This window comes from Panthera pardus, unplaced genomic scaffold, assembly GCF_024362965.1.
Source record: "Panthera pardus isolate Hobbes unplaced genomic scaffold, ASM2436296v1 HiC_scaffold_24, whole genome shotgun sequence".
In the NCBI taxonomy this organism is placed as follows: Eukaryota; Metazoa; Chordata; class Mammalia; order Carnivora; family Felidae; genus Panthera; species Panthera pardus.
The window spans coordinates 87,202,767-87,217,338 of NW_026526810.1; the positions used below are offsets into that span (position 1 = coordinate 87,202,767).

At 33.2% G+C, this 14,572-nt stretch overlaps 1 protein-coding gene across 2 annotated transcripts in view; it reads right to left on the reverse strand.

Moving 5' to 3' along the window:
- The window catches only part of MDGA2 (MAM domain containing glycosylphosphatidylinositol anchor 2), an 857,656-nt gene that overhangs the window by 45,801 nt on the left and 797,283 nt on the right, over window positions 1–14,572 (reverse strand). For both annotated transcript variants that reach the window (XR_002080692.2, XM_019451903.2), the window contains exons 11-12: window positions 7,569–7,746; window positions 3,470–3,490 (exon numbers count right to left, since the gene is read on the reverse strand). Coding sequence is in view for 1 of the 2 variants with exons in the window: in XM_019451903.2 (XP_019307448.1) it covers window positions 3,470–3,490; window positions 7,569–7,746 (199 nt within the window). In the remaining variant the exon portion in view is untranslated. The remainder of the gene's footprint in view (window positions 1–3,469; window positions 3,491–7,568; window positions 7,747–14,572) is intronic.

The following is a 14,572-nucleotide window of genomic DNA, read 5'->3' on the forward strand; positions in this document are numbered from 1 at the left end:
GCTTTGTGATGTATTTTAAAATCAGGAAGTACAATGCGTTCAGCTTTATTTTTCTTGCTCAACATTACATTAGCTATTTGGGATCTTTAATGGTTCTGGATGCATTTTAAGATTGTTTTTTGTATTTATGTAAAGAATGTCATTGACATTTTGGTAGGGATTTCACTAAATCTGTAGATTGTTTGGGAAAATATGGATATTTTAACAATATTCTTCTAATCCATGAACGTGGGATGTCTTTCCATTTACCTGTCTTCTCTAATTTCCTTCAACAATGTGTTGTAATTTTTAATGTAGAAGTCTTTTACTTTTTTGGTTAAGTTTATTTCTAAATTATTTTTATTTCTAAATATTTTATTCTTTTGTTTTTGAGTGGGATTGTTTTCTTAATTTCATCTTCAGAAAGTTCATTGTGAATATACAGAGATGTCACAGGTTTTTGTATGCTGATTTTATATCACATCACTTTACTTAATTTGTCCATTAGTTCTAACTTGGGATTGATATTTTAGAGTGGGTTATTACAATAAATTTTCTTTTTAGTTTTAAGCTGTTTTCTTGAGGTAGTGAATTTTCATGGATATGCATTTTTGTATTATAATGCATATTTATGGTTATATGAATTTCATATATATACACATACCGTCTTGTACTTATAATCTCTAACATAAAGCAAATGAAATCCAAAAACAAACTTTCTGAAATCCAAAAACAAAGTTCTGAATTTTAACAATTTGCTTTTCAAAAAATTTAAAACCTCTTTACAGTGGGAAATTTCAACTCCATTGGTGAGGTACTTGTGAGATCTCAGAATTCATTTCAATTGAAATTCAACTTTTTCCTGTTTTCTTTTCAATTGACACAGTCCAATCATGGACTAAACTTCAGGTTTGGTCCAAGGGTGCCCTTCCTGAGGAACAAGACATGTATGAGAAGGGCAAATGAGCACTGCTGCTGCTCTACCAGAGGACTGCAGTTCTCTGACAACTAATCATCCTTCCTTTCAGTTCAAAAGACTAACCAAAAGAGTTTTTAAAAGACACTATAAATAGAAGGCCTTTCTCTTTTAAATTTAAAAAGTCAGTTTTTTTTAGTCTAATGAAGAATCCTACTATGATAAAATTTATGGACTTACTCTATATAGATATTTTGGAAGTAGATACCTAGGATAAATAGATTCACCTGAAGACTATATAAGTTGTTATACGCAAAAGAGCACTTAAGGTTAGTTTGATTTGTTGTCAATATAGGTCTCATATTGTATGTATTTTTATGTCAAAAACATAAAAATAATTACCCTTTTTAAAAAAATACCCTCATAAATTATGGAAATCATCGTATGATGTTTACTAAAAAGTCTTTGTTCTAAACAATTCTTTTACCGTATTGAAACTTGGTAAAATTTTTAAAAAGTACAGTAGTTGGGGCGCCTGGGTGGCTCAGTCGGTTAGGCATCCGACTTCGGCTCAGGTCATGATCTGGTGGTCTGTGAGTTCTAGCCCCGCATCCAGCTCTGTGCTGACAGCTCAGAGCCTGGAGCCTGTTTCAGATTCTGTGTCTCCCTCTCTCTCTGACCCTCCCTCGTCATGCTCTGTCTCTGTCTCAAAGATAAATAAATGTTAAAAATTAAAAAAAAAAAGTACAGTCAGTGGAAATCTTTGGCATAGAGAGTTATACTGGAAATTATTTTAAAAATAGAAAATCCAACTCATTGTTTGACTATAAAAAAAATGCTTATGAGGAAGAAGTTGGTAACTATCACCTAAAGGATACAAGCTTTTAAAAGAAACACTCAAATTCTAATTAATATTGTTCATCTTCAGGGCACATTTCTGGCTTCTGTAATGTTTGAACATCATACTCCAGACACACTGAGCTTTGCTCAGTAATTATCTGAACATGACCTTCGTTCTGATGACAGGCTTGCCTTTCCTCACCTTCTTCACCAAAGGGACCTTTACTCAATGTTCAGGACCCAATTAAAATAGCATCATGTCTTCTGTAAAACTTCACTTGCCAAAAAATTAATGGTACTTATTACATTGTATGGAAGTAACCTGTTAGCAAACAAAGCTCTACTGTTTATTTATGTATGCATTTTTTCCAGTAAATTGAAGCTTCTCACAAATATTTCCTGAACTGAAATATTTGTCGATTTTTCCTGTATCTAATCTTCCCATGATAACTCTTTTTAAACACTTCTACTGAAATTATAGTCAGAGAATTTACCTTCAAAAGAATTATAATCAATATAGTAATTAAATAGCAATAGTACCCTGGGTGGAAGCCAGGGAGAACCTGATTTATGCAATTAATTCATCTTGAAACTGTCGTGTTGTTCTTTTTACAAATGATCATTGAACACCTGCTAAATATAAGATGCTGTGATAGACAAAAAGATAGTGAGATAATAGCGAGAAATTAGAAACATATTTAGCTCTTAATCTACTGGGGAATATGACAAAATAAAAAATAGCTGACCACATAGATGAAGATAAATTGTTACAGAAAATCAAATGGAGAGAATACTTAGTGCAGAAAGAAGCATTTGTGCTAAACCTTATAAGTGAACCTCAAAGACTTGAGGATATCCACATTAAAGGGTCATTGGTGAGAACAAAATGAAGTGTGCATGAAAGAAATATGAAAATAGTAAAGACCCATAAATGTATTCAGTGTTATGATTTGGATATGTGGAAATGGAGTAAAAGAGGATCTTTAGTAGAAAATAAGGTAGAAGCATGTTGTGTAGTATGGTATTGGTGATATAATCCTTGAAAGGCCATGGTAGAAAAGGAAACATAGTAAGATGAGAAAAAAGACCTGCACATTTTCTTCAGTAAGTATAGGTAATGGAGAATATTGGATGGATGGGAGTAAGAATGTAAAGTGACTCTCCATTCTTTTATTAGCCAAGAACAATATATTCCTAGGCACAAAATAAAAAAACACAAGTCAATCTTTAATGTGAAATATTATCAACAGGATGGTGAAGAGACTATCTTCTTCATTAAAAATGAGGATAAAGATTAGTGATCCAAGAAAAATATTGATTCAACTATTTGAATACCAACTTTCTAAGTAACTATAACCTTTTACAACTGGAATGTAGAAATTTAAAAAGAAAATTAAAGAAACAAATAATAGCAATATAAATGATATGCACTGCTACAAAAGATAAAAAAAAATCCCCCAGTTAAACATATAACAAATGTTAAGTTGTTGGAAATGGCTCCCTATTTAGGAAAAATTATGAAAATCAATAACCAATGTTAAATAATTTGTCTTTATACCCATGTCCATAAAAATTTACAATTCACATTTAACGCCAGTTTTATTGTTTCTAAGCCATTCCATTTTAAACAAAATATGAACAGTTGCTAAATAATCCTTGTATGCCTATGAATTTTTTTATTTTTCTTAACTGTGAAATGCTGTACAATTATTAAAGTAAAAAAAATATACTTACTCAAATGAGGATTAACAGGAGCTACAAGAAAAGCAAAAAACTAATGTTAGCATTGCTTGAATGTCTTTTATAAATAAAGGTCTAATCAGTGTCTCATAGTTCCTTATCAAAACTTAATGATCTCCCCCACTGTGACCATGGAGAATTGTGTCTGCAATCCATTTTGTTCTAGAGGATTGAATAGAATCTACTTTGGAGCTCAGCAATAACAGTCTCAAAGTACCCAAAAGATCAATGCTAAATAGCATGTGGGATTTGTTCATTTTTCCAAGGAATGGAGTTGCTGATCTTTTATATCTTAACCAGTGCAAAAATCCCCAGAAATCAAAACTCAGGCTGACAGTAGGCCAACCTATAATCTAGATGGTTTAACAATGAAAGCAATTATCCAACAAAGATTACATTTTAGGGTTTTTTGTTTTTTTTTTTTTTTTTTGCAGTTATCTACTTCTGGTGAAAATAACATGGTATATATGAAAATAAGACATTCCTTATATCATGTTATTACACACCCTAAAACAAACTGCTGTACCAGTGCTGTTTTGTCTAATCACACACACACACACACACACACACACACACACACACACACACACGGTTTTCAAATAAAAACCAATACATTTGCATTTTTGTGCACCAGAAGACCTATTTATTTCAAAAAACTAATTGTGCTTACCATAGAAGTGACAACTGATATCTACCTGAAGAGGAATGAGTACTTTACATTTTACTGAAACAACAAAAATATATCTAATCCAACAGTTAAAATGTTATCTGTGTAAAATCATTAGTCATTTATCACTTCGAGAGCAAATTTCATTCTGGATAAAGTAAAGCATTACCGTAGTCTACCAGGATTACAAGAGGGAGTTACTCTAACTTGTGAAATTTGTCTGTTGTTAATTCCTAGTGTTTGCCATTAACCACTTTTGTTAAACTTGGACATTACAGGTAAAGTATGATAGTGAAAAAGGCACACACATACACAAAGTGTGCTCATGATAATTGTTACATGAGTACACTGACATCAGTTTTAACAAAGTGAGTTAGTTTCTCAAGTATTTTTACTATTTCTTACAGAAGACAGATTATTTCTATTAACTTTACTTTTCTCATTGTTTTGCCCATTGCAAATATGAAATACACAATATAGAGAAGGGACTATATATCTACTAGTTGCACTGAAGTGAAGAAAAATAATTCTTTTTCTTGCAAGATATCAATATATTATCTTCCAAAAATTAATTAGTAAAAAATTAAAATTATTTCATAATTAATAATATAAAAGTTTAATTTGTCTATGTATTATCTCACAAAGAAGTAAATATCTTTGAATTATAATTTCGTTCTAAAAACTATGTTACATCTACAGTTAACCTATGAACAGACTGAGTTTTAATTGAGTCTTCTGCTACAATATTATTAGTCACCAAATTTACTGTAAGTAGCAGATTTAACCTTGTGAAAATTTGCCATTCTCAATTCTAAATATTGCAGTCAGTCCATTTTGCTTCTCTTTTCAATTGTACTTTCATGTGTGATTTTTTATAAATGTCTAGATACCATTTAAGTAAACTTTACCCAAATCTATATTATATAAAATAAATTTTAATTAAAATGTTTAAGATTTTAATAAGTATGCCTAAGAATGTAAAAATAATTAAAGTTGAAACTACAATAATATCTATTCTCCAGATTTATTTTCCATTTTAGTCTGTTGCCTTAGAGTTTTCAATAAAACTACTGAGATTTTAAAGATGTTTTTTCTCTATATCGCTTTAAAGAAAGTCATATAATTTCTAAATATAGCAAAGCAACATGGATCCTCTGTCATGAAAGGGTGAACTAACCCCAGTTCTATTCAGAATTTGTCATTTCATAGTTGTTTAACTCTGTGGTTGTTTAACTCTGTTTAACTGAAACTTTCTGGGTCCTAATATCTTCATTTTTTACATGAATGGATATTAATGCATTGTTTCTAATGACCATATTAAGTAGTCTATAGTTTTATAACTTAGGGACAGGGAACATAAAATTAGTAAAAAGGAGATAATAATTCATAATTTATAAGACATATAAAATTAAAATTTTAGAAAAAATATATTGAGATGCTATCTAATTGTGTGTCCAATGGGATCATGGAGGTTATTACAGAATAACAATTGTTATAGCCACTAAAATTTATTTATTTTTAATTTATTTGAGAGAGAGTGAGAGAGGGAGGATGCATGAATGGGAGAGGGGCAGAGAGAGAGAAAGAGAGAGAGAGAGAGAGAGAGAGAGAGAGAGAGAGAGAGAGAGAGAATTCCAATCAGGCTCTGTGCTGACAGCGAACCTGACGCGGGGCTGCATCTCACGAACTGCGACACCATGATATTATTATTATTATCCTGTTAATATTCTATTTTATATTGTATATCTTTTTCAGTGAAAACTGAATATATCTAATTGATGAAAAAAGAGTGAAGAAAAGTGATTTCATGTGAAAAGCAATTCTAGTGAGTTTTTTTTTTAAGTTAATTTCTTTTGAGAGAAAGAGAGAGACAGTGAGAGAGTGCTCACACATGTGCAAGCAGTGGAGGGGCCAACAGAGAGGGAGAGATAGAATCCCAAGCAGGCTCCATGCTGTCAGCACAGAGCCCCCAACACAGTGCTGGATCTCACGAACCAGGAGACCATCACCTGAGCTGAAATCAAGAATTGGATGCTTAACTGACTGAGCCACCCAGGTGCCCCAAATCCAATGAGTTTTTTTTAAATAATTTCACTGTATTTTTTACTTTTGATAGTATTCACTGTTTCCCTCTTAAGTAGGAAAAAATCTGCCTAATGCTAAACTGAATGGAGAACTTCAACCACAAAAAACTACATTCTATTAGTTTTTAATTCAAGCCCTGGTAATCAATGATAAAAAGAATAATATTTCACTAAAGTAATAAAGTAAATATGAAATATGAATCATTCAACCCTGAAAAACATTGACAGTTCTAGAGGTAGCCACTGAACATTATAAATTTCAACTGAAAAATTCACATAAACTTCAGTCAATAAAATATTAATCTGTTTCACCAACATACACACAAAAACACTCACATACATTTAGCTATTTTTAACATTAGCAATCTAAAAGAAAAAAATGACCAAAAAAATAACCTAGGATGTACTTCAACAGATGAATGGATCAACAGACTGCAATATGGCTGTACAATGGGATATTAAGCAATAAAAAGAAATGCACCATCGAGCCTCAGACGTGGAAAAACCTTAAAGGCATATTGCTAAATGAAATAAGTTAGCTTGAAAAAGCTATATGCTGCATTATTCCAACTATGCAACATTCTAGAAAAAGCAAAACTATGGACAATAAAAAGATCACTGGTTGTCAGGATTGGAGGGCGTGGGTGGGGATGGATAAACAAGGGGAGCACAGGGGACCCACAGAGCAGTGAACCTCTTCTGTATCATACTGTGATGATGAATAAATAATATTATCTACTTATCACAATTAATGTAATTGTCCAACACAAATAATTTTAAACCCTAATGCAAACTATTTGTCACTTTAACAATACATCTATGTTCTTTAATCAATTGTACAAAGTGTACCATGCTAAAGAAAGATGTTAATAATAGGGGAAACTGTGTTGGGGGAAAAGGACATACATGGAAGCTCTCTATACTTCCTGTTCAATTGTTTGTGAATCTAGAAATTCTCTAAAAAATCAAGTCCATCAATTAAAAACCAAGCATTGATAATATTTGCTAATTTCTTAATGACAAATTTTAGAGCCATTAAGAATTTGAAAAAAATATGCAAAATTATTGCATCATAACTTATGGGATAGAAAATAAAAGGACACTGTTGGCTTTATCACAGAGATTCAATGTTAACTAAAATATTATTCAACATCTCTACATTTAAAACAAATATTACAATACATGATGATTTAGTTTTCTGTTTTCTCTTTTTGTCACTTGGCTGATGACCCAGAAGGTCAATATGCTAAATTTTAGTTTATGTCCAAATTTAGTAGATAGTTGCATTGTACATATTCCAGACACTTTAATATGCAAAAAATACTTATAAAGTACTACTTACCGCTGTATTTGATGACACGGATTGTTGAATCTCCTTCACCAAATTTGGTGAGAGGAGTTAGTCGGACTTCATAAGCCTCTGGTTTAATTAGCTCAGTCAAGTTATATGTAATTAGTTCTCCCTTTTGAATATTTCCATTTATTTTAATCTCCTGTTCCCACCAACGCTGCTGTCCAGCCTGAAATCAAAGGAATTAGGTAATAATGTTCCCAATATTTTCTTCAGAGATATTTACTATGTTCAAGAAAGCTTTCTAAAATTTTACTAAATAAAAAAAGTGTATTATATTGTACCTTTATATTTACATTATATTGTACATTATATTATATTCAAGTTTCTAGAATAAGCAACGAATTTGGTAGATATTTCCACACAGATGTTTGCAGATAATTACCAAATTATCACAGAATACTTTGGCTGATTAAACAGATTTAATATGCCATCTTATTAAGAGTCAGAAGATAAAACAATAGTGTCTATTGCTGTCTCAATCTGAAGCTTAGAGAGATACAAGTTTAACTACTTTTTTTTCTTTATTAAAGTTTTAAAATTCCAGTTAGTTAACATACAGTGTAATATTAGTTTCAGGTGTACAATATAGTGATTCAACTCTTCCATACATCACCCAGTGCTCATCACATGTGCCCTCCTTAACCCCCAGCACCCATTTCACCCTTCCCCCCACCCACCTCCCCCATGGTAACCATCGGTTTCTTCTCTATAGTTAAGAGTCTGTTTCATGGTTTGCCTCTCTTTTTTCCCTTTTGCTTGTTTGTTTTGACTCTTAAATTCTACATATGAGTGAAATCATACGGTATTTGTCTTTCTCTGACTGACTCATTTCACTTAGCATAATATTCTCTAGCTCCATGTATGTCACTGCAAATGGCAAGATTTCATTCTTTTTATGGCTGAGTAATATCTCATTGAGTATATACACCAAATCTTCCTAACATCAACTGATCTTCTTTGACAAACAAGCAAAGACAATACATGTGGAGCAAAAACAACCTTTTCAGCAAACGGCGATGTAATGTTGGGCATCCATATGCAAAATACTAAATCTAAATACCAACTTTATACTTTTCATGATATTTAACTAAAAATGTATCACATACATGTAAAACATAAAACTACAAAGCTACTAGAAGGTAAAATAGGAGAAAATCTAAATGACCATGGGTTTGGCAACAACTTTTTAGATATAATACCAAAAGTACAATCTAGGAAAGAAATAACTGATAAGCTGGACTTCTTTGAATTAGAAATTTCTACCCTACAAAAGATATTACCAAGACTATTGAAAGACAAGAACAGACTAGGAGAATATATTTGCAAAAGGCACATCCAAAATATATAAAGATCTCTCAAAATTCAACAATAAGAAAACAAATAACCCAATTAAAAAATGGTCCATGGATCTTAACAGAAAAGATGTTCCACACTGTATGTTATCATAGAAATGCAAACCAAAACAATGAGATGCCTCTGCAAACCTATCAAAAGAGTCAAATTCCAGAACACTGACAACAGCAAATATTGGTGAGGCTGTGGATCAAAAGTAACTCTTATTCATTGCTGGTGGGAATGCAAAATGATATAACCAATTTGGAGGATAGTTTTGGTTTGTCTGTCTGTCTGTTTGTTTGTTTTATTTACAAAACTAAACATACCCTTACCATATAATCAAGCAATTATGCCCCTTGGTATTTACTCAAAGGGGCTGAAAATATGTCTGCACAAAACTCTTTCCATGGATGTCTATAGCAGTTTTATTCACAATGGGCAAAACTTGGAAGATACCAAGATGTCCTTTAGTAGATGAAAGGACAAATACACTGTGCTACAACCAGACAATGGATATTACCAGTGCTAAAAAGAAATGAGCAATTAAGACATGAAAATACATAGAGGAAACTTAAATGCATACACTAAATGGAAGAAACCAATCTGAAAAGGCTACATACTGAGTGATTCCAACTGTATGACACTCTGGAAAAGGTAAAATTATGGAGACAGTAAAAAGATCAGTGGTTACCAGGAGTTCGGGGAAGGAAGAGATACATAAGCTGAGCACAGAGAATTTGGGGGGGGGGGGGCGGGCGGGCAGTGAAACTACTCTGCTTGATGATATAATGGTGGATACATGTAATTATAAACCCACAAAATGTGAACCCCAATGTAAATTATGGACTTTGGCTGATAACAGTGGATCCGTATAAGTTAACCAATTGTAACAAATGTACTACTCTGTTGCGGGATGTTGTTACTGGTGGAGGCTATGCCTGTCCTGGGGCAGGGGGTATATGGAGGAGAATCATTGAATCTTCTGCTCAGTATTACAATGAACTTAAAACTACTCTAAAGGAATAAAGTCTTTAAAAAAAATCTGTTGTGTCACTTCATAATTTTTTCTTTGCATACATTTTCAGTTTTTTAAATTCATATAAGTAGCGTAAATATAGTTACCTTATAAACATGTACCTGATATTTTTATATCTGAAGTCTATAGTATCCTTGTTCTTGGCACTTTTCTCTTTGTATTATCTTGCTTATTTTTAACTGTATGTTGACCATGTGACTAAAAACATTATTTATGGGGGTTCTTTGCAGTCTAAAATACAGATATATTCCTTTAGGGATATGCCTTTGTTTCTGACACAATCCTACGCACATCAACAGTATGGTTCACTTTTATTTTCACAGATTAAAGTGGAGGTGATCCCTTGCTTTGGGAAGGCCTTGTGTTTTGAATCCTGCCTGCTTCACCATGCCAAATTATAAGACTCAAAGTTCAAGTTTATCTGGCTTGGTGAGCAGCTGAAGGCAAAAGCATTTGAGTGGGACATACCAATTAAAATACTTTGATTTTCCATTTTCCCTTACATTTGTGTCTAGTAATATATATACATACATATACATATATAATTAAATGTACATATAGATATTTTGCATATATTTATATATTTGTTTTCTGAGTGTGGGTTAGTTTTAATTATATAGCCTAATCTGCTATGTTTCTGGAAATGTAAATCTCAAATATGCCATTATAGCAGGATAGAAAAGTGACAAATAAAATTATGGAATAAAACAGAAAGCTTTTATATATATACTTGTGGGGATTTTCACATAGAAGACAGAAAAAGATATATCATCCAATTGGTATGTATATGGAAAAAACATGAATTTGATGTCTACCTCACATCTTATATAGAAACAGTCTCTGGAAATCAAATAAGACTTAAATTTAAAAGGCAAAAGTTTAACCATTTAGAAAAAAAATACAGAAGAATGTCATTATGACTTCAAGTAAGACATTTCTTTCTGAAACAGAATAGAAAAGCACAATTAGTAAAGGAAAATACTGATAAATTAGGCAAACTTAAATTTGAAGTTAATATTAAATTTAAAATTTTGATATACAAAGTTCTTCTCATCAATGCTCCCCATTAAGCAGCCAAAATAAAGGCAAAGGTTTGAAGAAGATATTTAGAATAGTACAGCTAACAGTCTTCTAACTTAAGAAAAATAATTCAATAGCAAAATCAGACTGATAGGAACAGGTATTTCATAGATGTGGAAACCTGAATAACTAAAGAAAAGGCTCAGTCTCATCATGAATCAAGAAAATGGAAATTAAAATCATAATACTATTTCCCACCATCAGATAAACAAAAACTTATAAAATAACAATATTAAAGTTTGATGTAGATATAAAGCAATGAGAATTTCCTGTCAAGAACCAGCAGGGTGGGAGGAGTAGAGGGATGGGCAAGAATTTACTCCACTTAACAAGCTAAGACATTGGGGGCACCTGGGTGGCTCAGTCGATTAAGCCTCTGGCTCTTGATCTCAGCTCAGGTCATGATCTCAGGATCCAGCTCTGTGCTGACAGCATGGAGCCTGCTTGGGACTTTCTCTTTCCCTCTCTCTCTGTGCTCCTCTGCTATCTTTCTCTCTCTCTCAAAATGAATAAATCAACTTAAAAAACAAACAAACAAACAAACAAACAAACAAACCAACCAAGAAGTTAGCCGTCAACAGTATTACAGATACTAGCAGAAGACTGGAGACAACCAGGTCAATGAAAAGGACTCAGAATACAGCAGACAGCATGAACGTTACATTCAGATCAGTTCCCCTTGTCTCCTAAGCCCCACAGTGGTGACGCAGAAGTGGCCAGGTTGAAGTGCACATGCCTACGGTTTGTATCACATCTGGGGGATCCTTAGCTTAAAAATCCTTAGTATCTCCCCCACCTTTGCTCATTTGTTTTGTTTCTGAAATTCTACATATGAAAGAAATCATGTTATTTGTCTTTCTCTGACTCATTTGGCTTAGCATAATACTCTTGAGCTTCAAACCAAGAAACAGATCTTTTCTTTAAATTTAATTTTATTTATTTTTAGAGAGAGACAGAGAGAAAGCAGAGGAAGGGCAGAGAGAGAGGGAGACAGAATCCCAAGCAGGCTCCACACTGTCAGCACAGAGCCCGATGCGGGGCTCAAACTCATGAACCATGAGATCATGACCTGAGTCAAAGTCAAGAGTCGTACATTTACCCAACTGAGCCTCCCAGGCGCCCCACCAACTCGTTTTTTCCTAAACTTTATTTATTCTGAGAGAGAGACAGCATGAGTGGGCGAGGAGCAGAGAGAGAGAAAGAGGGTACTGTCAGTGCAGAGCCCAATGTGGGGCTGGAACTCAAGAATTGTGAGATCATGACCTGATCTGAAACCAAGAGTCAGACACTTAACCAATTGAGCCACCCTGGCATCACTCTTAAACTATGGAGAACAGACTGATGGTTACTAGAGGGAAGAAGCATGGGGGGATAGGTTAAATAGGTGATGGGGAGTAAGGAGGGCACATGTGATGGGCAACGGACGGTGTATGGCACTGCTGACTCACCAAATTGTACACCTGAAACTAATATTATACTGTATGTTAACTAACTGGAATGTAAATAAAAACTTTAAAAAAAACCTTAGTATTTTAAAACTGACAGTAACAAAACCTGCTCAACCATTACAGAAAAGGGAAATTAATTATTATACTGGATGTGAAACAGATCTCTGCTCCCTCTGCCCTAGAGGGAGACAATATCTCTATTTTCTAAGGATGTTTGCTATGCAAATGACCTTGAAAAGATAGGCTGGAAAAAAAAAAGACAGTGCTTTTGCACACAAGATATTCAAAAAGGCGAGACATCCATGGAAAATGGTCTTCTAAAAATACAGTCTTGATGAGTATGTAAACTGAAGAGCCATTTGGCAATAAAAACAATATTACATTGAAAACAGACAAACTCTTGTATTTGTACACAAGGAAACAGAAATATCCATGGCATAGTAATCACAGAAAATGATCTGAACCTCAATAAGAGATAAAATAATAAAATTATAGACTCTTCATAAAATATAATACAAAATATAGCACGAAAAATGAACCTAAGCAACACGTATTACCATGGACAAATTTCACGAAAGTCATATTGAGCAAACTTAATTTTGAAACAGGCATGTTATAAAAATTAAGTTCAAAGTATGCATTTTGAAGGATGCATAGATATGTATTGGGTATAAAGAAATGCAGAAAAAAGTAAATACAAGTTCAAGATACTGGTCAGGTGGGTTAGGAGAGCACCAAGAGAAGATTTAATTGTGAGCAGTAAACAAAGGACTTCACTCCATTTGGTGATTTTTTTTGTTATTGTTGTTTCTTCAGATTGGTGACAGATATACAAATTATGATGGTATTATTTGTGTATATGCCTGAAATATTTCTCTTTGTTTTTCAAAGAGAGAGCTGTAGAATAAAAGTTAGAGACAGGCAATTGTGAATTTTCTTAGACTCTGAGGCAGTGGGGCCTTGTATTGCTTCCTACATCTACATCTGTGGCTACTCCCCTTTCCTTGATGGGCAGCTTCTCCTTTTCCTGAGTTCTAAGTGTTGATGGTCTCCAGAGTTTTATATGCTGTATTTTTGATACTCTGTATCAGTGGTTCTCACATTTTGGCATGCATGAGTATCATGGCGCAATCTTGTTAAAAACCAAAACTCTAAGTCTTAAGCACCAGTGTTTCTTCTTTAATAAGGTCTAGAAATACAATTTTCCAATGAGTTTAGAAATGTAATTTTTAAAAACCACCTCTTCCTTCACAAGGCAGTTTAGGTGCATATGATCCCGGGCTACATTGGATGAGGCACAGCTCAGTCTTGCTAGACCACCTCATTGATAGTGCCTAACTTGTATGGTTAGGTCAAGTTAAAACAAAACAGAACAAAACAAAACAAAACAACAAAAACAGAAACAACCCCCCACCCACTATATCTATTAGTCCTTACTATGTACCAAGCACTATGTTAACTGTATTATACTTGTTATATTTAATCTACCACAACTCCTAGTAAGTAGGATCTAATACTGGCCTTAGTTTGCAAATGAGGAATCTGAGGCAGAGAGAAGTTAAGGTAATGCTTCTAAGGTCGTATAGCCAGAGAGTAGCAACTGCAAAATTTGGTTGCACCAAAAATAACCTCAACACTCATCACTTTTTCCTGCTTCCCTAGAATTTCTTCCTTCCTTTTGTTTATAACAGAGCCTTATTTATTTAGTTATTACACACTTATTGTACTTTTTCTTGCATATAGATTATAATCCAGAAACAATTTCTTAATTATTTTTAAACCTGCAGTGTCTGGCCATTAGCTTGATAAAGATGTGATAAGATTAAATTCTAACATGCAGAGTGTATTTAACTGGCCCCCAAGGAGTGCAGCAGGAAATCCAATGTAGTTACTGATAACCACATACAATCACTGAATTCATATACAGGGGTAAAAATGGAACATAAAACCTAATTGCCCAGAAACTATTTTACTCATGCATAGTTGATACTAGATACTACAAGGTTCCTATTAGTTCTGGAGGTTAAGTATTCTATAAAGTAATATAATATAAATGCCAATTTCTTTCACTGTTTTTAGGTCTTAAAAAAAGG